This window comes from Podarcis erhardii (genome assembly GCF_964252035.2).
Source record: "Podarcis erhardii genome assembly, chromosome: 1".
Classification (NCBI taxonomy): domain Eukaryota; kingdom Metazoa; phylum Chordata; class Lepidosauria; order Squamata; family Lacertidae; genus Podarcis; species Podarcis erhardii.
This window is the reverse complement of record NC_138497.1, coordinates 45813071-45833620: the sequence shown is the minus strand read 5'-3', so window position 1 is coordinate 45833620 and position 20550 is coordinate 45813071. Positions and strand designations below refer to the sequence as shown.

The following is a 20550-nucleotide window of genomic DNA, read 5'->3' as shown; positions in this document are numbered from 1 at the left end:
GTGCAGGGGGGGACCGGCACCGGGCGCAACATCTGGGGTTAGGGCAAATCCACGGGTTAGGGGCGCAAATTACTTGCCTTGCCCCGGGTGCTGACAACCCACGCTACGCCACTGAATCCGGGATAGCAGCAGGAAACGGCACTTGATTAAGGGAATTTCCCGCAAAAAAAGGGAAGGTTGACAGCTATGGTTCTTCCTCCACTTACAATTTCAAATATATCCAAAGTAAAACAGAATAAGCTGTGGGCCACAGCTCAGCACTACCTCTGGCACAGCCTGGAGGGGAAGTACAGTGGTACCTCAGGTTAAGTACTTAATTCATTCCGGAGGTCTGCTCTTAACCTGAAACTGTTCTTAACCTGAAGCACCACTTTAGCTAATGGGGCCTCCCGCTGCCACTGCCCCGCCACCACACGATTTCTGTTCTCATCCTGAAGCAAAGTTCTTAACCTGAAGCACTATTTCTGGGTTAGTGGAGTCTGTTACCTGAAGCGTATGTAACCTGAGGTACCACTGTATCTGAACGGGGAAAGCTAATGTTTTCTTTACAGGCTCAAACCATGCTTTATGATCCCACGCATACATTAAACTAACCAGTAATCCCAGATCAGAACTAATAAAATAATCCAGTGGAGGGTGTGAGATGGAGGCTTGCTGCTGATCAATCAGGCACTGCTAAATCATTATTTCAAACTACATCCAAAACAGGGGTCCAATAATGTGTTTTGCAGCATCTAAGTACCAAACATACCCTCACAGGGAGCAGATTCACTCTGCTGATGAGTATCAAGCACATTCAGGACTCGGATTCTTTCTTTCTTTTTTGGAAAATTTTCTTTAATTATGCAACATAAGGCAGCCTCCCCACGACTGCATGTTGTCAGCAGGGAAGATGCATTTTGAGGAGCTGGACATGAGCAACGAAGAATGACGAGCAAGGAAAATTTAAAGCACTTTGCTTGTGGCTCAGTACCCACATTCATTCCCAATCCCATAACAGATAAACTCCATGTGCTCCTTACAGTAGTAGTAGTATTAGGCAGCTTTTCTTTGTTTTTTAACAAAGTACAATCAAGTACTAAATTCTCACTAATCTGCAGCTAGATTGGCTAAAAAAAACAAAACCAGAATGTATGATCAATTCTGTCCCAGATACTAAATTTGCTGCTCCCTTTTCATACTTCTTTGTTTTAAAAGGTCAAATTAATACCAGGAAGATCTAGATGAGTCAAGATTTCCTCTTCCTTCACTGGCAAAGAAAGCAGGGGAGATGCAATGTAAGACGTATCAACCAGCTGCAGAACCTACTGGATAACTACTAATGTTGCAATCCTACGCACTGGGCATTAGTCCTGAGTAGGCCTAGATAGGACTGGGCTCTAAGAGCTGTAGTTATTTTTAAAAAATTATACCCCACCCTTCCAATGCACTCACATTGCCCAGAGTTGCCGACAACAATTAAAATACAAGCCCATAATAAATCAATGTAAAAACAGTTAGCATTATGCCTCCTACAATGTAAGGTTTCCCCAACTGGCGGCGGTGGAGCTCTTACAGATTTAGCAGTGTAGACGGCGGCAAGGCAAGCCCGCTCTGTGATGACGACGCACTCTTGAGTGGGGTACAAAACAGCCCCTTCTCAAGTAACGTCGTACTCAAGTCTTACACATCTGCAAAACAGAAATAGTAACAGCCATTGGGATGCTCCTTCTTAATGGTTCTGTGGGGGGGCCTGGGGAATTCTGACGGGCCTGGCTCTTGCGACATGGAGCTGGAGCTGCAACTGCTGCTTCTGCTACTGCTTCCAGCCATTGGTGCTCTGACTCTGTCCTCCACCAGTGGGGACCCAGGGCTCAAGTACCCTGAGGTGGTCTGAGTAGCAACCGTAGCAAAGGTGGTTGGGCCAGCATTGTTTTTCACGTAGACATTTTTAATAGCCACTAAAGTATGTGCTGCCATGCTGAGGCTGTTGTTGAGATCTTGCATGCCTTGCTGCAGCAGCCGGAGATTATGGTTGATTGTATCAAAGCCAGACTGGATGATGTGGAGCTGGTTCTGCTGGATCTGCAGGAGATCCTCTTCTGTAATTTCACTGGGGTCTAGCTGGGGCTGAGTTTTTGTTTTGGCTTTTACTTTTCCACAGGGGCCTCCATTTGGCAACCCCAAAAAAGGGAGTGGCTCCTGGCTAGGAGGAACTACAGACATGTCCTCTGAACTTTCTTCTGGCTCCACGACTTTGACTACTATTTCTTCTTTTAGATTCATCTTCTCCACACATGGCTGGTGGGATGGGCCTGGATCATCTGTAAAACCTAAAAAGGTAATAGAGGAGGGGGAGAAAAGAGGTTAGATTTCACTCTCTTTGGGAATTCAGCTTCTGGCTACCAGCCTATCATAACCACATAAAATGTTGCCTAAATTTCTCCCTAGACTACAGAGTTTTTATTGAGTTTTTAGCTTCAACTGGTGATTAAGATATACATGAAACGTGTCTGCTAATTAGGTGACACCTGCCATTGTGATAGCTCTTGCCCATTGCACCCCCATCTGTGCTGGAGCCCCCACCCCAATTTTCAACAGCAGTGAGGAAGAAAAGTTGCACAAGACATCCGTTCTGCTCAAGGACTTAAAAACCACTTCTAATAATTTTTTAAGAGAGAGTGATATTCAACAGTACCACTAGCTATGTTTTCCCATGTGGCACTTGATCCCATAGCCAATCCCTGCAGAAAGCAGCTTTGCCAGCTTTGTGTTTGGTACTTGCTTCTCAAGTGCTAACATAGGGCTGGCTAAGCCGTTTGTGGTGCAGTTCCCAAGAACCAGGCTGCTGGGCACTCTGGAAGCCTTGTGCAAGGGATTTTTGCAGGTGGGTGGGACAACCCACCTGTCAAAGTTGGCCCACAGGGTCAAAAAGGTTCCTCATCCCTGAGCTAAATTATATATCATGCCTTGGTCTGTGATTAAGATTGCGCCCAGTTATTATTAGACAGTTTCCTACCTTTTAAAAAGAAATATATGCACAATTGTGTCAGAGAAGCAAAACTCTCAATGGGATGAAGAAGCTTTTTGAGCAGAATGCCTTGCTAGCATCATGTAGGAAACAAAGAGTAGGACAACAATTGGTGAAATCATTTCATATCTGACCACCTTATGTGTGCTATCCCGAGCAGTTGGGAGGAGAGGGGGGATACAAATGTGGGTGGCGGGGATGGACAGACAAAAGATGCTCAGCACCTATCCAATACTCCTTGCTGGTCATCACATTGATTATAAATGACTGACAATCTATAACGGGGAAGGTGGCGAAAAACGCTGCGTTTTGTATACTGCTGCAGGCATTTCAAATTCTGAACTGAAGCTGCAAACTAGACATATTGCATGTAGACATGCCCATAGATTGAAGTTCTTAGTACCTAATAGCAAATAACATTTGCAAAAAAAAGTGAAGAGTATTAGAGACTGTGCTTGGAATGAAAAGTTGGAAAAACAAATAGGCAAGCACCTTAATAGGCCGAAGGTCTATTTTTCATAAGTAATATGCAAATTGCTTTTTTACTTTCCTAGCCTTTGAAACAATGCAATGTTTATTTCAGTTACAGTGGAGACTGAATTAAAATGGACTTGCTTCCACCTTCTCCTCCAGATTAACATTAAAACATAAGAAGGGTGACTGCAGAGCACATGGTATGCATGCAAAAGGTTAAAAGGGCAATATATAATATATGCCAAAAAATAGATAAGGTTCAGTCCCCAGCATCTCTGGAGTAGTACTACAAAAGACTCCAGTGTGAAACTTCCGAGACAGAGCACCCCTGCCTGTAAGTGTAGAGGAGATTGAGTTTGATAACTTGTGTTCACAAGTGACTCACTAACTTTAGCATATAATTCGCTTGTCCCGTTGTGAAAGCATCCTTCACAAGAGAAAGGCCCACTTGTCATGTCGACTCTTGGACTCCAAAAACCTATCCTCGGGGCAAGCTTTCTGATAATTTTTATGGTGCAATCCCAGTCAATGGGGAAAGCGGGGATGGGATATGGCGAGCGATCCTGAGCATCTGCAACTGTTCCAAAAGCTGTGAGGACAGAGAAAAGGCACAGCAGGGAAAGCTCTGTAGCGGGGAGAGGACGGGAGCGGTCCCTCGCCCTTCTTCCAGGTTTTGTGGGGTGAGAAGGGCAGCCCATACACGAGGCACCAGCTGTGAGAGAAGGAGCCCCGACCTGCGCCGGCGGGAAAGGCAGGCGCCGGCCAAGGTGGAAGCCCCAGGATCGCGGCAGAGAAAGGGGCTCCCTGCTGCCCGCCTCCCTCTTTTCCCTACTCACCGATCTCCGCCACCGAAGCGGCGGCGGCGGCAGCTCCGGGCAAGTCGAGCGTGTCGATGCCGCCGACGATGGGCAGCGCCTCGCTGGCGGCGGCGGCTGCCATCCCCGGGGCGTAGGATCGGAGGTGGTCGGGGGGCGAGATGTCCTCGGCGGCCAGGAGGAGGCCGAGCGAGGCCGGGTGCGGGACGGGCCCCTGGGTGACGCGGCAGAGCTTGCTCCGGTCGCGGCGCTTGAGGTCCCGCCAGCGCTTCTTCAGGTCCTCCACCTCGCGCGGGCAGGCGGCCACCGGGTTCACCTTGTGCCGGATCAGCTCCCACACTTTGCGCTTCTGCCCCGGGGAGGCCCGGCCGGGCCCCGCCGCGAACAGCACCTGCTCGTGCTTCAGCACCTGCTCGATCAGCACCTCCGTCTCCGCCTCGTTGAAGTTGGCCTTGCGCCGCTTCGGCGAGTCGTCCGCCATCCTGAGCCAGCGGACCGACCGATCGCTCGCCCGCCCGGAGCCGCTGCGGCCGGAGAGCTGCGCCCGATCGCGCTGCGCCCTCTGCCCGCCGCCGGCTCTAGGCCAAACCCCGGGCCCGACTCGGGAAGCAAATACCGCGCATGAGAGGAAAAGACGCGCAAACCCCCGGCGCAGGCGCCCCGCTTGTTGACACGGGAGGGGAGGGGGGGAGAGGAAACGCTGCTGGTGCCGCGGCTCCTCGGCGGCGGCTCCTCCTCTCAGCCCGCCCTGCCTACATTTGCGCCAATCCCCGCCCACTAAAGCCTTCGCGCCTCCCAATGGGAAGCCTTGCCGGGCGGCGGCCTCTGCCGGAGAGTTCTAAAGCCACGCCCACTTTCCCAGAGACTGGCGGTTCTGAGGGATCCAGGGCAGGGCCGGGGCGCGCGCGCGTTTCTTGCTGCCCGGGCGCTTGCTCTAATCCCGCCTTCCCTGGGAGGGAGGGACGGCGGTGGCCGCCGCGAGCGTCCGGGGTGGGGCGCGCGCTGGCTCTCCCTGGCGGCCCCCGCGCCTGGCGTTCTATCAGCGCGCCCGCCCGCCTCCTCTCTCTTTCCCCACCCATCCTCCACGTGCTGCGCTCTAACCCGGAGTTAGAAGGGAATTAGAACACGCCCCCCGTGTGGGGTGGTGGTTTTTTGCTGCTGCTTTTTTTTTTTTAGGGCTTTTTGGCGGCTTTTGGGACGGCGGCGAGGGGTGGCGCCCACGCTCCTTGCGCGCCCGCCGCCCCGGAGGCTCGCCCGCGCGGTAGTGCTAGAGGAGGAGGAGGAGGAGGCGAGAGGCGGGCATGGCGGCTGTTTTGGAGCTGTTGCTGCAGGACGAGGTGGCAGCCAGCGCTGTCGTGCGGTGGCTGAAGGCGAGCCAGAGCCCCTGCGCCGTGGAGGTAAAACGCGCAGCGCCGCCCTTTCTTCACCCCGCCCTCGGTTCGAGCGGGAAATTTCCGGGAAAACGGAGTTGATGCCGGCCTTCAAAACTCTGCGCTCCGAAAGGGAGGCGGGAGGGGAAAAAAGAGGTCGACAACTTGAGGTTTCCTCCTCTGGCGGGATGCTAAGTGGGAAGCTGCAGCCTTCAGGCCTGCGCTGTGTGAGCTCCTGAAGGGCTCTTTGGTAGCTCTTCGGGAGCCCAGGTGTATATATGTGCCCCCTGAGGGAGCCTTTCCCGGAACCTGTGAGCCCTGCTGTGGAGTTGGTGGGACTGAGTTGCTGTGCGCCCTTACTAGCCCTTCCCATATGCAGCTTTAATGATTCAGAAACAAGACCTACAGAATTCGTTGGAAGTTGCAAATAACCGTGCACAGGAATTCAGCCGTAGTCGAAATCACATTGGCGCCTCTTTTCTGCACATGTGTGAACGATTATCATTTTCAAAGCGGTGTGGATGCACAAAATATCGTGGAGGGGGGACTCGTACACAGGAGAGCGGGCTTATACTTCATTGAAAGTTTCACTCTTTGGTCTACCTGAAGCACGGCCTTGGATAACCATCTGGGAAACGAGTGATCAGGGTTCAGAGTACGCACGAAGCTGTCTAAAGAAACAGATTCCACATACTATATCCTCCCTCCCTCTACTATCTTGTGTAATAGTATAGGGCTAGGGATTCCTAGGTGATGATTAGCAGGCCCGTTCTGTGTAGATCTACTCAGAAATAAGTTCCTTTTAGTTCATTGGTGCCTCTATCTAAGCATGCATAAGATTGAAGTCTAAATCACTTAATTTTATGTCTGATGAATGCCACAGTCTGTTAGTGTGAAATGGGTCAGTAGTGTTTGAATATATTTTTGTATTTGTTTTCATATGCTAACTTGTGCATACCTGATTCCAAAGTGGTTCTTTTCTGTTTTCTGTGCTCTGCATTCATAACGATGAATTTCAGATTAAAACTTTTTGTGTTACTTGTGAAAATGTTCTCACTCACAACCTTTGGTGTATGGTTGGAAGATGGGAACTAGCCAGTTCTTCTGTCTTGCTTCAATTAAATGAAAAATACACTCCCCCTGAAAAAGCGAAGATGCTAACCAGTAGTTGATGGGGAAGCTCTAGTTATTGCACCTAATGATCACATTGTATGATCAAGATAAAAAAAATAAGCATTGCTTGAAAATTGCTAGAATCATGGTTCAGTGGTTGAGTTCAGAGGTAATGCTAAATGTTACGGCATAATGTTAGAAAAAATGAGCTACAGTGAGTATTGGGTTCATGTGTTCTCACCCCACCTCCTGTTCCCATTGTGAGGAGACTGGAAATTTATGTTTCCATTGTAATGCTGTCATTGTTGTTTATTACATACTAACAAACAAAAACAATGCTCCCCAGTATAAAAGGCTGTAGGTTGCTTAATTAGCCAAAGGCCTGGGAGAAGTGAAATGTTTTTGCCTGGTGCCTAGGGATATGCTATGAAGGTGCCAGGCAAGTCTTCTTGGGGAGAGCATTCCACAAGTGGGTAGCCACCACAGAAAAGGCCTGGTCTCGTGCTGCCACCCTCCAGACCTTTTTTGGAGAAGTTACACAATAATGAGCACAGGGTCTGGGTCAGTTCACATAGGGGGAGTGTTGTTCAAACCCTATACAGTTGCAAATCTTTACAATGGTTTGTTGAAACAAATCAGCTTTATAAATTATGCTTTGAAGTTGGCATTTTTTAAACAAACAATAGTTGAGATGAACAACTGTTTGTTTAGATTTGCTTGATGTGTCAAGATGCAATTAGTTCTAAGCAGAAATAAATGTTTCCAGGCTCATTTTTTCAGTCATGCTGGAATGGTAGGTGGATAAGTTACAAGGGTTCTTGTAGTGCTAAATCCGATTCAACATTATGTCTAAATGAGCCCAGTATATCTTCTGTCACCAGTTCAGCGTGGAAGTAATGTTTTTAAGGAACACTAGAGGGCAATGTACCACCTGCTTAGTGATATTTCTCACTTTGTGCAATGTACCATAACTGCTACTCTAAAACTATCTGATGTGGACTACCAATTTCCCCCCACTGTGCCAGGGCCCAGTACCATATCTGGTCCCTGAAGTGTAGCACCCAACATGGGCTGTGGTGGAGTCACTGGACTGGCAGCCAATGTTTTGTGGATCAACATCCACTTTGAGTAGTATGGTACTGCATTAAAGTTGCATTCCTAATCCCACAGCCTAGGGAGTAATCCCATTTAATTCATTATTAGGTCTTTTGGGTAAATGTGCTTAGGATCATACTAAAATTTCCAAACTTCGGGGACGAGTGTCTATCTTTATATAGCTAAATGACTATATAAAGTCTCTGGCTACAACAATGGTGAAACTTAGTAAGTACAGTAGTAAATCATGTGTGAGAAAAAATAAGTTTCCTGCTTTAATCAATTGTGAAGAATGTTTGCTTCCTAGTTTTATATCCTTTGAATGGGGTTAGTGTTTTCAGATTGGTTCACTTTGCTTTATATGTTCATAACCGCCTTATTCTTATAAAAATGGTAAAATATCAGTTACTTTATATCTGCTGTCCTTCTATTTCTTTTTAAATCAAGTTTATATTAACCATGGTTTGTTTTGTTTTGTTTGTGTGTGTAGGAGAACCAAGTCCACCCCAAGCTATCCCTCCTGAACTTGCTTCAGAAAGACTTTGTGCCTTTTTTGCTGAATTATTTAAGGGAACAGACTAGTCGGATACTGACCAATGGGCCGCCTACTCCTGCTAAAGCACCAAACTCCAAGCTCCTGGGAAGTTCTTCTAGTTACAGGAATCAAAGGCTGGGGTCTGAAAGGAGGTCTCGTAGCATCGCAGGGTCTGGCAGTAGTCGAGGGCAGCTTTTCTTTGATTCAACTCCCATCACCGGCAATTCTGCCTTGGAATCGCATGGATCTTCTGTCATTACGGGATCAAGCTTATTGGGTTCCTTCAGCGAATGTCTAAATACAGATTCTGGCACCAGCACGAGTTTTGGTTCAAGCCCCATTTTTTCTCGCAACGAGAGGCGCTCTGCTCAGAAAATAAGTTTAGGGAGTTTCCTTGTTGCTACCCCAGCGAGGAGGGGCAGAAGGAAAGGCAGCGGCTCTGCAAGTGCCTCTGGCCGGCCAGTGGCACAAGATGCGGGCAGAGGCTTGAACGAAGAAGTAAAAGGTGACAGTCCATCACTGGGTTCATTGAGGCAGAGCAAACAAGGTGAAGTGAGCCCTGTCTCTACAAGTTCCCCACCTGACCAGCTTAATCTAAATGACTTGGAGGAATTTCCGCTCATGTGTGCCGCTGGAATGGCAAAGTAAGTCTCGATGCAAAGCTTTCTCAATTCCCACTGGTATCTATTGAGAGAGTAGTTTTGCAGCTTACCGTTCTGTATCAGTAAATGGGAGGAAGGTACTACTTCTAAAAATGGCCCCTCCCAGAGCAGGAGCAGCTTGCCAGGTGGGCAGAGGGCAGAGCCACAGCAGTAAGCCTCCCGGCAGCAACATTGCTGCTGTTTGCTCTGGGGGAGGAGGTGGCAATGAGTTCAGGGCTTTGCTGGCACATGAATGGAGCCAATCCTGAGCATCCACTGGTGGACAGGGATGCACAGCCCTGACCTTGCCACGGCCTCTCTCTTCCCAGTAAGCAGCTGTGACACCCCAGCTGGGAGGCTTTTGATGCTGTTCCACCCCACTAGGTGGGCAGGTCCTGTCTCAGTGGTTTGCTCTGGAGGGGAGCACTAGCCCAGCGGCCACTTGATTAGTTGGGCATGCTCCTCCCTCCCAGTGCTGGGGCCTGGAATGCCCCTTTTCACTCCTTGGCTTCTGTTTGCCGGCCTCCTTCCATATGCCATCGTTTTAAGTCCCGTTCTCCTCCCTTGCCTTGAGATGCTCCAAATAATGCTTAAAGTTGATATATGCTTGTTTGATTACTCTTAAGCCTGAACTCTGACCAAGGTATTCTGTGATATTTTAATACCTCAGACAATATCTAGAGATATTGTGGCTGAAATATAGCAGCTTGTGGTAGCAGCTTCTCTCTTTTTAACCTGCTGTTGGACAAGGAGCAGAACTATTTCTTAGTAAAACTACATGTTTTATACTTTGATTTCTCACTTCAGACTTCCATTTGTGCTACTCTCTCCAGGCACAGGTCTATGCTTTAAAGCTCTGTGCCTTGAGTGCTGTTTTTTTTTTTTTTTTTTTGTCTAGGCGGTTCCCCTGTGAAAACCTTCATTTTACCGCTGAATAGGAGCAAACGACAATCTCTGGAAAGCTCCACTGTTGTTTGCTTTGATCCAGCATTAAAATCTGGGTTTTCCTGAGGAAAACACTGGAACAAATAAACAAAAAATACTGCTTGGCCACGGAGCTTTAAAGCTTAGACCTATGCCTGGAAATGCAGCACAAAAGGAAGTCTGGATGAGCCCTTGGTTAGTGAATCCAGGACTATAGTAGTATGTGTCATCAGCTGGCTTCCGCACAGGTGATTGGAGCAGAAGGATAATACACTGTTGTGTTTTCATCCTCTTAATCCAGTTTTACTTCACGTTTCAGCAAAGCCAAACCGTCGAGAAGAATCAACCCTACTCCAGTGAGTGCTGAGCGAACCTTCTCCAAGCCCAAGATGTGCTTCACTTCCACTCCTGTTGGCCAGTCTCAAACGTTTCAGTCTCAGTCCGGAACAAGTCCCGAGGCCCTTGTTATCTCTCAAGAAGTGACCCTGTCTTCCAGTTCAGGTAGCCTTCAGGAGGAGAGAGAGATGCTAAAGAAGGAACGGTACGTTATGAAATCTGTGATGGGGTGCTTAGTGAAGGGAAGCATCTGTGATGTGAGAAATGTTGATTTACATTGCCTTAGAGAAGTAGAGCTGAATGGCCCATATTGTCTTTTTTGTGAACATGCCACATTTTATTATGCTTTCTGTATTGATTTGCTTTTGCACACTGCATAGCTATGTGGTATAAAGAATGAATGAACAAACAAGTAATATTTCTAGGGGCTATAATTTCAATACAGTGGTACCTCGGGTTAAGAACTTAATTCGTTCTGGAGGTCCGTTCTTAACCTGAAACTGTTCTTAACCTGAAGCACCACTTTAGCTAATGGGGCCTTCTGCTGCCACCGCACCGCCGCAGCACGATTTCTGTTCTCATCCTGAAGCCAAGTTCTTAACCCAAGGTACTATTTCTGGGTTAGCGGAGTCTGTAACCTGAAGCGTATGTAACCCGAGGTACCACTGTATTAAAAATGGTTGCTTTTTCTGTCACATTCTGCAGCAACATGGTTCACTAGCTCAGAAATCCTACGCTAAAGCCAAACAATGTTCCTAGACTCACATGTCAATATGATTTTATTCTTGATACCCTTCAATCTTACAAGTGCTGTGTTAAGATTAGAATTTGATCCATAATGCTGAAGGATCTTTAACTGTTTTAACATGCCGCAAATTGCATTTGTGAAACATTTTATGTTTCAATGAAGAAATTGCTTTCTTGATGAATTGGTGAGCGTTTGAAAGAATCCCACTGGATACTACAACAGAGTAGGAGTTTTTCAGTCTCCTCTTACCACTCTTATTTCATACCTTTGAATTGCAGGTCCAAGTTGCTGCATCTCACATCTACACCAACAGGATTATCTCTGGATTCTGGCATACCAATGAAACCTAATGTCAGTCAGAATGCAAGCCTTCCCTCTGAAAACCAGTTGGTAACCACTGCTGATGTCAACAAGGTTTCCTGCAGGAAACAGCTGGAACAGCTGGCTCAACTTTATTCATTTTGCATAGCAGGTAAAGAAATGGCAGTGGATGCTTTTCAGTCCATATTGATTTGGGAGGATGCTAAGAATGGCGACCCATAGAAATGTCCTCAAATTAACTTTTTTAGTAGTAATGAAATTTTAAATGAGCCTTGACTTCGCAAATATATCATGGCTTGGATTTTCCTATTGTATGACAAATGGCAATTTTTGACCTTTTATAGAATTTCTGACAAAATTCCCAACCCTGATAAATAATTTTAATGTTTTGGGAGTTGTACAAAGGAAAGCAATGAATTCTATATCCTTTTTTTAAAAAATCCTATGTATTTAAGCACTTTTTTGCTTACCTCCAGATGATTTTTTTCATTTGTAGATATTTTTATCTTCCTTTAAAAATGCATCTTATATAGTTCAGGTTTTAAAAATTAATGTGATTAGTTCTATCATTCAGGGTACAAGTACAAACCAAAGGTTCTTTTGCATGTTTTCCTCTGTTCCTTTACTTTCTTTTCAGAAAACCTTGTGCCAAATATCTTCTTGGAGATCTTTTTTGTGTTCCAGTTGCTAACATCCAAGGGAACTTCCTCTTTAGAAGATGGAGAGAATGACCTGAGTTTCAATGGAGAGTATAAAGGTTGGGACTTAGATTGGATAAAGATTCTTGGCTATTAACAGAATACAGATTGTACCGCCTGCTAAACAGAGTTAGAGGAGGGTATACATTAAATATATTCATTCATTTAATGAAATTTAAATGTAAAATGAATTTAAAAAATGTAATAGACATTCCACAGAGTACCAGCGGCTCAAAATTAAGGATATAACAATTCAGTCCATCACAGTGGTACCTCAGGTTAAGTACTTAATTCGTTCTGGAGGTCCGTTCTTAACCTGAAACTGTTCTTAACCTGAAGCACCACTTTAGCTAATGGGGCCTCCCGCTGCCACCGTGCTGCCACCACGCAATTTCTGTTCACATCCTGAAGCAAAGTTCTTAACCCGAGGTAATATTTCTGGGTTAGCAGAGTCTGTAACCTGAAGCGTATGTAACCTGAAGCGTATGTAACCTGAAGCGTATGTAACCCGAGGTACCACTGTATACAGTACTTTATGTGTATATAAAGCAAATAAAATTGTGAGGTTTCCATTTATATCCATTTTTTAAAAATATGATAAGGTCACATCTTATGCAGGGATTTGGTTCCAAGGGTTTCCTGTATACGCAGAAACCCGTATACTCAAATCTTTGAAACTGGCCCTTTTCGAGCATCTGGAGCCAATGTTTGGAGAGGGCCTTGCCCCACTCCAGCAAAGCAGTGAGCTCTTTTTGCTCTTTTGGGGTTTCCCCAGTGCTCTGCCTTGCTCCCCAGCAAGGCCGTCACCTTGTGCCACCTTCAGAAGCCCCAGGGTGCTTTTTCCAAGTTCCTGCAAGATCTCACAGGAGCATTCCAAACCTAGTGCACAGAGAGCATAAAATCTGTTTTGGTGCTGGATTTTCCTGGTGCAAAAAGAGCTTCAAATATCTCTGCCATGCTTGGGAAGCAAGGCCCTCTATGTGTACCGGCTCTACATTTCACTTGTGGGATTTCAACTACCATATTTACTGGAATCTAATGCTCACCTTTTTTGGCCAAATTATGTTGTGAAAATTAAGGTGCGCATTAGATTCAGTGGCACATTTACATTCGCCAGCAAATACTTTTTTTGTTTGTTTCAAGGTTCTGAAAATTGAGGTGTGCATTAGATTTGAGTATATATGTATGGTTAAAATCATGCAAGCTACATGCACATAAGACATTATCATACTGTAATGTCTAGGAGTACTTTACCCTTATATTTTGGTATTTATTCTTATGCTTCCAGTACTGAACAAATTTGCCCCATTGTTTTAAAGTATACAATTTTGTAACCCTCTTCCCATATCACCTTAAAATACATAGACATTTATATACAATGCTATATGGTACTCTTCCACTCACGTAATGTTCGCATTTCCCTCCCCTCCCATCTTTTCAGCTGTTAACATTCTCACTGCAACTAACATATAAACAATCATGATTGTGCACTTAAGTGGTACTACCCCCCCCCCCCGATTACTCTGTAAAACTGCAGGGTCTGTGGATAATTTACATCCAGAAATGTAGTAAAACTACAGTATTTGATCTTGCTGCCAGGAATTCTTGATGTCAATGTTTCAAAAAAGAAAGAAAGAAGCTGCTCCTCCCTTGAGATATGTCTATAAGTGTCTTCATGAAAATGTGGATTATGCGTGCGCACACACACACACACACACGGCAAAAAAAAAATACCCCAAGTTAAGCTTAAACTTTGAATAAAGAATAATGTACTTTTGACATATTTTATTGTTTGGGACAGTCTTTAATTTTATGATACTGCTCCCCAAAACAGGCTGATAAATTGACACAACCTAATTGATGTTTGACGTTCTTCTGGTATTTGAGATGAATGAGAAGTAATAAAGGTAGGGATTTTGTGATCTGTTGGTGACAAGTGGCTGATCTGCCTGTGGTGGTTTTTTTTGGGGGTGGGTGGGTGGGGGGAGTTATTGCAGAGAACCAGTTCTTCCACCACAGGGATTACTTGCAGCTTTCTGTCTGATGATTTAAATTTTTGTTTTGTTTTGTTTACAGATGCAGTAGAGAGGCAACACTTTCGAAGTGTACACAACTGTGTTTATTTTGCTGTGAAAGTCTTGGATTATCAGTTTCAGTAAGTTGAATGGCTTAGGTTGTTCTCATCAGTGTACATATACTTGCACTCTGAAGTGCTTGGTTTATTGCTATAATACGGTGGAATATCTTGCATCACATTGCACACTGTTAACATATCCTTAAGTTTAAAAATTTGGGTTCTGTCATCTATTACCGTATTTTTCGCTCTATAACACGCACCAGACCATAACACGCACGTAGTTTTTAGAGGAGGAAAACAAGAAAAAAAATATTCTAAACGAAACAGTGGATGTATGATTTTTGTGGTTCATGCTGTGGCCACAGACATGTGATCTGACAGTGAGTTTGGAGTAGCTCAGTGCAAAAATCCTGAGGATCCATGTGGATCCATGCTTTGTAACCACGTTTTTGCACCACTGCGGCCCCAGGTAACAGTGGGTGCGTGATTTTTTTGGTTCAAGATGTAGCCATGGATGTGCTATGTGATCTGATGGTGAATTTGGGGTGACCCAGTGCAAAAATCCTGAGGATCCATGTGGATCCGTGCTTTGTAACCACGTTTTAAGTGGGGAGGGAAGGAAAAGCACTCAAGGGACAAGGAGCACGCATGGGGTGTGTGGAGAAGGATGCTGCTAATAATGCAGGAGAGGGGTTTAAGGGGAGAAGAAGCACGCGTGGGGTGTGTGGAGAAGGATGCTGCTAATAATGAAGAAGAGGAGTATAAGGGGAGAAGGCTCCTCTCCTCTCCCACTTTGCTCCTTTAAAGCAAGCAGGCTCTGCTTTTCTCCCTCCTCTCCGCTCATCCTCGGCTTAGCGAGCTGAAAAACTTTGCTGCTATTTAGCGAGCTGGGTGGGGAGGAGAGAGGGACAGAGAGCCTGCTTGCTTTAAAGGAGCCAACCTGACAGGAGCCGCTTACACTCGTGTAAGCAGCTCCTCTCCCGCTTTGCTCCTTTAAAGCAAGCAGGCTCTCTGTCCCTCTCTCCTCCCCACTCAGCGGCTCTTCTCCCGCTATGCTGTTTCAAAGCGAGCCACGGAGGAGGGAAGGAAGGGGAACCATGGATCCTCTGCTCACGACTGCAGCAGATCCCCCCCCCCGCCACCCATAGGCATTCGCTCCATAACACTCCCAGACATTTCCCTTTACTTTCTAGGAGGAAAAAAGTGAGTGTTATAGTGCAAAAAATACGGTAATTGACAGATCGTTCCAGTTGAACAGCTGCCCTACTTCTATAGAAAGGTATTTTCTGTTGTGTTTGGAGATGGTGTTTTTGCTTCTAGTGCCATCAAAACTAAAAGAAATCCAGGAACTTCCTTCTCTAATGACTTTAGTATATATGTTGGCTTTTATCAATGGGTATTAGAGATCAGGAATCCAGTGGAATAGGCTTTAACTGAAAGATCACATCTAAACAATATAGTGGAGTGTTCCTCTTCTTTTTGTTGTTTTTCTTGGCAGAATTATATCACATTTAGAGAAAGGAACACTGAAGCTCTTGGCTGAGAATGACAGGATCACATCCTTTTCCCCTGACTTGCATGAGAGGCTTATGGCAGTCTATGAAAACAGCACAGCAAAGGTAAAAACTAAGCATGTTCTAGAAGAACAGTGTGAAATCAAGGTCCTCCCAACAATTATTGAAACTGTTTTTACTCAGTGTCCTCCCCACTATTATGGTATCTGCTGTATTCCATCCTCTTCTAGAAACAGATTAGTTCTTTTGGTATACACTATGTAGAAGCTTCCTATGCAGCTGTAATTAAATGAGGAGTGAAAATACTATATCTAGCACTGTGACCAAAACAAAAACCAGAGTGAGATAATGAGATTGACTTGCATTTGGTGGGTTAGAAAATGTTGATCTATTGCAAACCGGCAAGTTAGTACATGTTACAGCATTAAGATCATGGGACTTTTAAGCTGTAGCAACGGACGGAAAGAACAAATTGTAATTCCAACCTCCTTGTTTGTGTTTATGGTGAAAAGTATGTTAAATTAGGAGGAATGTATTACACTTACACATTATTTTGAATATTGAACAGGTCTCCCTGCTGCTGCCTTCAAGCATACAGTCAGTTTCCTTTCAGCCAGAAACTGACAACCGGTCTAACTTTTCCAGTGATAAGGCATTTCATGTGTTTAAGAAACAAAGGTATCCTCTGTTTTTATCATGGGATTTTGTCAAAATGTACAATTTGTCAGTTGTCTTAGTTTATTGAACATGCATCAGAAAATAGAGTAGCTGTCAAGACTCTATATCAGTTATCCAAACCCACAGGCCTGGTTTGGACATTTCCTCCCAAGCTTCATAAATTATGTTTTATGAAACCAGGATGTTAATGTCAGCCTTTTGAATAAGCCCACAAAGCATATTCATCGGCAGAATTTCTTACTAGTCTGCTAAGAAGCTAGTAGTGTGGAAAAACAAAGTAATAAAAAATAATAAATGCACCTTCTACCAAGTGAACAATATCTGGAGTACTCTGTCTAGCCCACCTGGTTTCCATGCTAGCTGTGGAGGAAGTTGGTCAGCTTACCCAACTGTATGGGATTCCTGGGAAATTGTTAAATGCAAGGCTGATTAATGTAGTTCAGAAATGCAGAAATTAGCAAGACCGGTTCCCTGCAGCTGGAGCAAACTCATTTGGCTTTCTCAGGTCAAAAGTAGTAGAAGATATCGCCTCCTCGGCTCTCCCTAGGCCCACCTTCTGTTTAATGTACAGTGGTGCCCCGCAAGACGAACGCCTCGCAAGACGGAAAACCCGCTAGACGAAAGGGTTTTCCATTTTGGAGGCGCTTCGCAAAACGAATTTCCTATGTGCTTGCTTCGCAAGACGAAAATGTCTTGCGAGTTCCTGCGGGGTTTTTCCCCTCCCCCCCCCCTTTTCCTAAGCCCTAAGACGCTTATCAGCTGATCCGCTGATAAGCCGCTTATCAGCTGATCCGCTAAAAGCCGCTAAACCGCTAATAGCGCTAATCCGCTAAGTTGTCAATGGGCTTGCTTCGCAAGACGAAAAAACCGCTATACGAAGAGCCTCACGGAACGGATTAATTTCATCTTGCGAGGCACCACTGTACTTTCCATATAATGTGTTGTTTGAATTTATTTAAATGGAGTTTTCTACTGAGTATTTGTGCTTTTAAGATAGTAGCTTAAGACCTCAAGCCTAAGACCACTTGCCTGGGATTAAGCCTCAGTGAACTCAGTGGGACTTACTTCTGAGTAGACATATCTAGGGTTCAGCTGTAGGTGTGCTTGCTAGGTTCTTTGGTCTTTATTCTCGAACTATTTTTTAACTAGGGGGATATTTGTCAATTGTCGGCTTTGGAATGAAAATGCGTCTTGTAGGAATGGTCAAAGGGACAGATTCAACTTGTTCTGCTAACAGAAGCCAGTCCTGGTTGCACAAAGGATCCTTTCCTGCCTCTCTCTCTCTCACCCCCCCCCTTTCGAGTGACATTCCTAACTCTGCTTGGGAGGGACCCCTAGAACAGCAGGCAGCAGGAGAAGAGGGAAGATGGTTCAGTTTGACAAGCAAAAATGCTTGTGCAGACAGAACAGTCAACTTATGTGACACTGAATTCCACCCAAAGCTTTGTCAGAACTGTGGTGCTTGTGCATAAGCAGAATAACATGGCCCCATTTTTGTATGCTGATAGTACATCTGATGACTTTGATTTCGGATTTTGAAGCCAACATGTTTGCCTTGCTCAATAGAGATATTTTCTACGAGTTGCTGCGTGAATGGGAAGACAACTGTGAAAAAACAGGCTGGGACTTTGAGAAGTGTCTGGGAGACAGGATCAGGTAGGAATCTTTGGTCCGTAAATTTAACAAGACTTGATAAAGAGTGCTGCTTGTTGCTGATGTCTAGTGTGGTCCTCCACTGAGCAGCTGTTCACCACGTTCCATCGGGAGGATTGTTTTTAAAGCACAGTTTGCAACAGCTGGAAATTGCCTCTGATGGTATACTTGGTTCAGTATTATAGATTAGATCCAGTGGTATGCTGGGACACGTGGCAAAACTGACTTGCATTTGGTCCTAAGACCATGTCACCCCTGTTACCTAATAAACTTGCAATTATTATTTTGGACAAAAGAAAACCTCAGTTTAAATTTTTTTTTAGTTCTTACACTAAATAAGAAATGTATTTATTTGTTTTGATATAATGGGGTCTCAAAGACTGTAATTTAATTACCACCCTTTCTCTACCCTGCCAAAAAAGGGGTAAACATTCCAAGATTGGCAACTACTTCATAAACTTCTGTTTTATAGAATCCCACTGTCTTTCTGTACTAAAGGCTTTAAGTTGAAGATACAAATGTCTTTGAGTGCCAACACACAGGTTGCATTTAATTCTGAAAGACAAGAGTATTACTGGTAATGAACATTTAGCAACCCAATTTAGCAGCAAAAACTAATTCTACAGTAAGCTACTTAGTTTCACAAAGGGGAGAATTCTCAGTTCACATAGAACTTTTTCAGAATGGTATTTTCATAATTACTTTTAAAACATTTAAGTCCCCCAGACATTTGCTGTCTTCTATATAGCCGCATAGAGAATATTTTTTCCCCTTATTTTTCTTTGTAGCACTATTAATTTGTTTCTGGTTTCACAGGGTCATGATGGCTCACCTCTCTGCTGCTTGCAACTACAGCCATTTTGCCAGGCTCTTTCAGAAGCAGCTTCTTCAGGTAAAGAAACGCTCGCTTCCCATAAGGAAAAAAAAAGTATATTTTGCAAGTAAAACTTTTCTTGACTTCATATCTAATAGGTGAAAATACTTGTTCATTGAATGCATAATTAATTCATAATCTAATTTACTCAGTCTGAGGTTCGTCCACCTATGGTTTGGGCTGTAGAGACTGCTTGTATTCATAATCAGATCACAGAATTAAAGTTAGCACACTCACAAATTTGACCTCTCTTTTCTTCCCGCTCCCTCCTCTATGCCATAGATGTGTAAAGGTCCAGTTGGTGGTGGTACAAGTTGGGGAGACACCCCAGACCAGGATGTCCTTAACATGCTGGGTTCCGATAATCTGAGCCGCTTGAAAAGGCTGCAAGAGAGATTCCTTGTCCCTCAGAGCATCCGAGGGCCTTGCCCACCTCCCTCCTTCCCAGGATGCCAGCAGTTTTTCAGGGACTTCATCCTCAGTGCAGGAAGGTTAGATACTTACTGCTATTTCTGTCCAGGATGTGTCTGGGTGAGTGACCCCGACTGTATGGTGGTGGCTGGGATTCCTAAATGAAATAATTCAATGGCCTTGTTCAGTGTTACAGTAAACCATGGTTAGTTTATGATAAACATACTAATCTTGACTTTGTGTTCTTGGTTTCTTTGGAGTGAAGCAAACCATGTCTGGACATCATGCTAAGCCCGGGATTGTGTTTCTCCTATGTGTTAGCAAGGAGGGACAAAGCGGTTGAAATCGGCACGTTCGCAGTAAAGCATACATTGTTTGGTAACTGGATCCATAACCTAAACAGATGAGCATAAGATCATTGCAGAAAGAAAACGGTTTAGATGAAAAGGCTTTGGAAAAGAATAAGGTCTTTGCCTGGTTCTAGAATGACATTAAGTGGGCTTCACCAGGGAGTGTTTGGCAGTGTTTGCAGCAGTGCTGACTACCAGCACGTAAGGGGTTTGGTAGGAATTAATCTGATTTTAAACTTGCATTGTAGTAACCATTCTCAAATGCTGCTGTGGTCACTTAAGAGGTTACACTCTTCGCTGAAATTAAGTTGTTCTCCTAAAGAGCTCATTATCTTTTTTTTTGGTTAAGTTATCAATTTAATCAGCACCTTATGGACAGCCTGAGCCTGCAAATACTTGAGCTGGATGGCCTTGCCTTGGTGGAACATGAACCCAGTGATGGAGAAGCAATGGATGAGCAGGTGTGTATTGCATAGAAACAGCCATTCACAGTTGAGCTTCAGAGATGTCCATGTGGGTTATGATCTCTCCTACTGCTTGGATAGGAAGAATTTGACTCATGGCTTTCTCCCCCCCCCCAACCTTTCTGTCTCTATTGGTTTCATGGTTGGTTTCGGGCCTTTGTTTGGAGTGCTACTCACTTCACACCCTGTGTGTGTCTTCCAGTTCAGGCTTGTTTGACTTTCTTTGTCTATTTGTCTTTAATAACATGTTGCTGTTCTAGTGTGGGTCTCCTTTACTCCTCTTTTTGTTGCTCCTCCCTTCTGTCCTGCATTGTCCTTTCTGAAAAGAGGTGTCTGTCCTTCACACGGTCTTTCTCTCCTGTGATGTCCCCCCTGCCTCAACTCCTCCATCACTGCTCCTCCAAAACCACCTGCCCCCCATCCAAATGGTGGAGCAATAGTAGAAAGCC

At 44.9% G+C, this 20550-nt stretch overlaps 3 protein-coding genes across 3 annotated transcripts in view; 1 reads left to right on the top strand and 2 right to left on the bottom strand.

Annotated features, from left to right (window-relative positions):
• Window positions 1–487: 487 nt before the first annotated feature.
• LOC309343352 (uncharacterized protein) lies at window positions 488–5096 on the bottom strand. The gene is made up of 2 exons (XM_081864699.1): window positions 4321–5096; window positions 488–2312 (listed from the first exon to the last, which is right to left on the bottom strand). The coding sequence occupies exons 1-2, from the start codon at window positions 4778–4780 to the stop codon at window positions 1663–1665; spliced, it is 1110 nt and encodes a 369-aa protein (XP_081720825.1). The 5' UTR covers window positions 4781–5096; the 3' UTR covers window positions 488–1662.
• A 169-nt stretch (window positions 5097–5265) lies between these two features.
• Window positions 5266–20550, top strand: part of CDAN1 (codanin 1) — a 29823-nt gene continuing 14538 nt past the window's right edge. Inside the window, exons 1-12 of the mRNA XM_081858787.1 lie at window positions 5266–5696; window positions 8368–9056; window positions 10297–10518; window positions 11340–11533; window positions 12020–12139; window positions 14157–14235; window positions 15656–15776; window positions 16240–16349; window positions 17916–18005; window positions 18819–18894; window positions 19159–19367; window positions 19987–20098. Of these exons, the coding sequence (XP_081714913.1) occupies window positions 5601–5696; window positions 8368–9056; window positions 10297–10518; window positions 11340–11533; window positions 12020–12139; window positions 14157–14235; window positions 15656–15776; window positions 16240–16349; window positions 17916–18005; window positions 18819–18894; window positions 19159–19367; window positions 19987–20098 (2118 nt within the window). The 5' untranslated portion in view covers window positions 5266–5600. The remainder of the gene's footprint in view (window positions 5697–8367; window positions 9057–10296; window positions 10519–11339; window positions 11534–12019; window positions 12140–14156; window positions 14236–15655; window positions 15777–16239; window positions 16350–17915; window positions 18006–18818; window positions 18895–19158; window positions 19368–19986; window positions 20099–20550) is intronic.
• Window positions 12063–20550, bottom strand: part of STARD9 (StAR related lipid transfer domain containing 9) — a 112196-nt gene continuing 103708 nt past the window's right edge. The window contains exon 35 of the mRNA XM_081857262.1: window positions 12063–12114. The gene's annotated coding sequence lies outside the window, so the exon portion shown is untranslated. The remainder of the gene's footprint in view (window positions 12115–20550) is intronic.

Coding starts and splice junctions, on each gene's coding strand:
- LOC309343352 (XM_081864699.1), bottom strand. CDS start 4,780: ATGGCGGACGACTCGCCGAAGCGGCGCAAGGCCAACTTCAACGAGGCG. Junction 2,313..4,320: donor CGCTTCGGTGGCGGAGATCG/GTGAGTAGGGAA, acceptor TTACCTTTTTAG/GTTTTACAGATGATCCAGGC.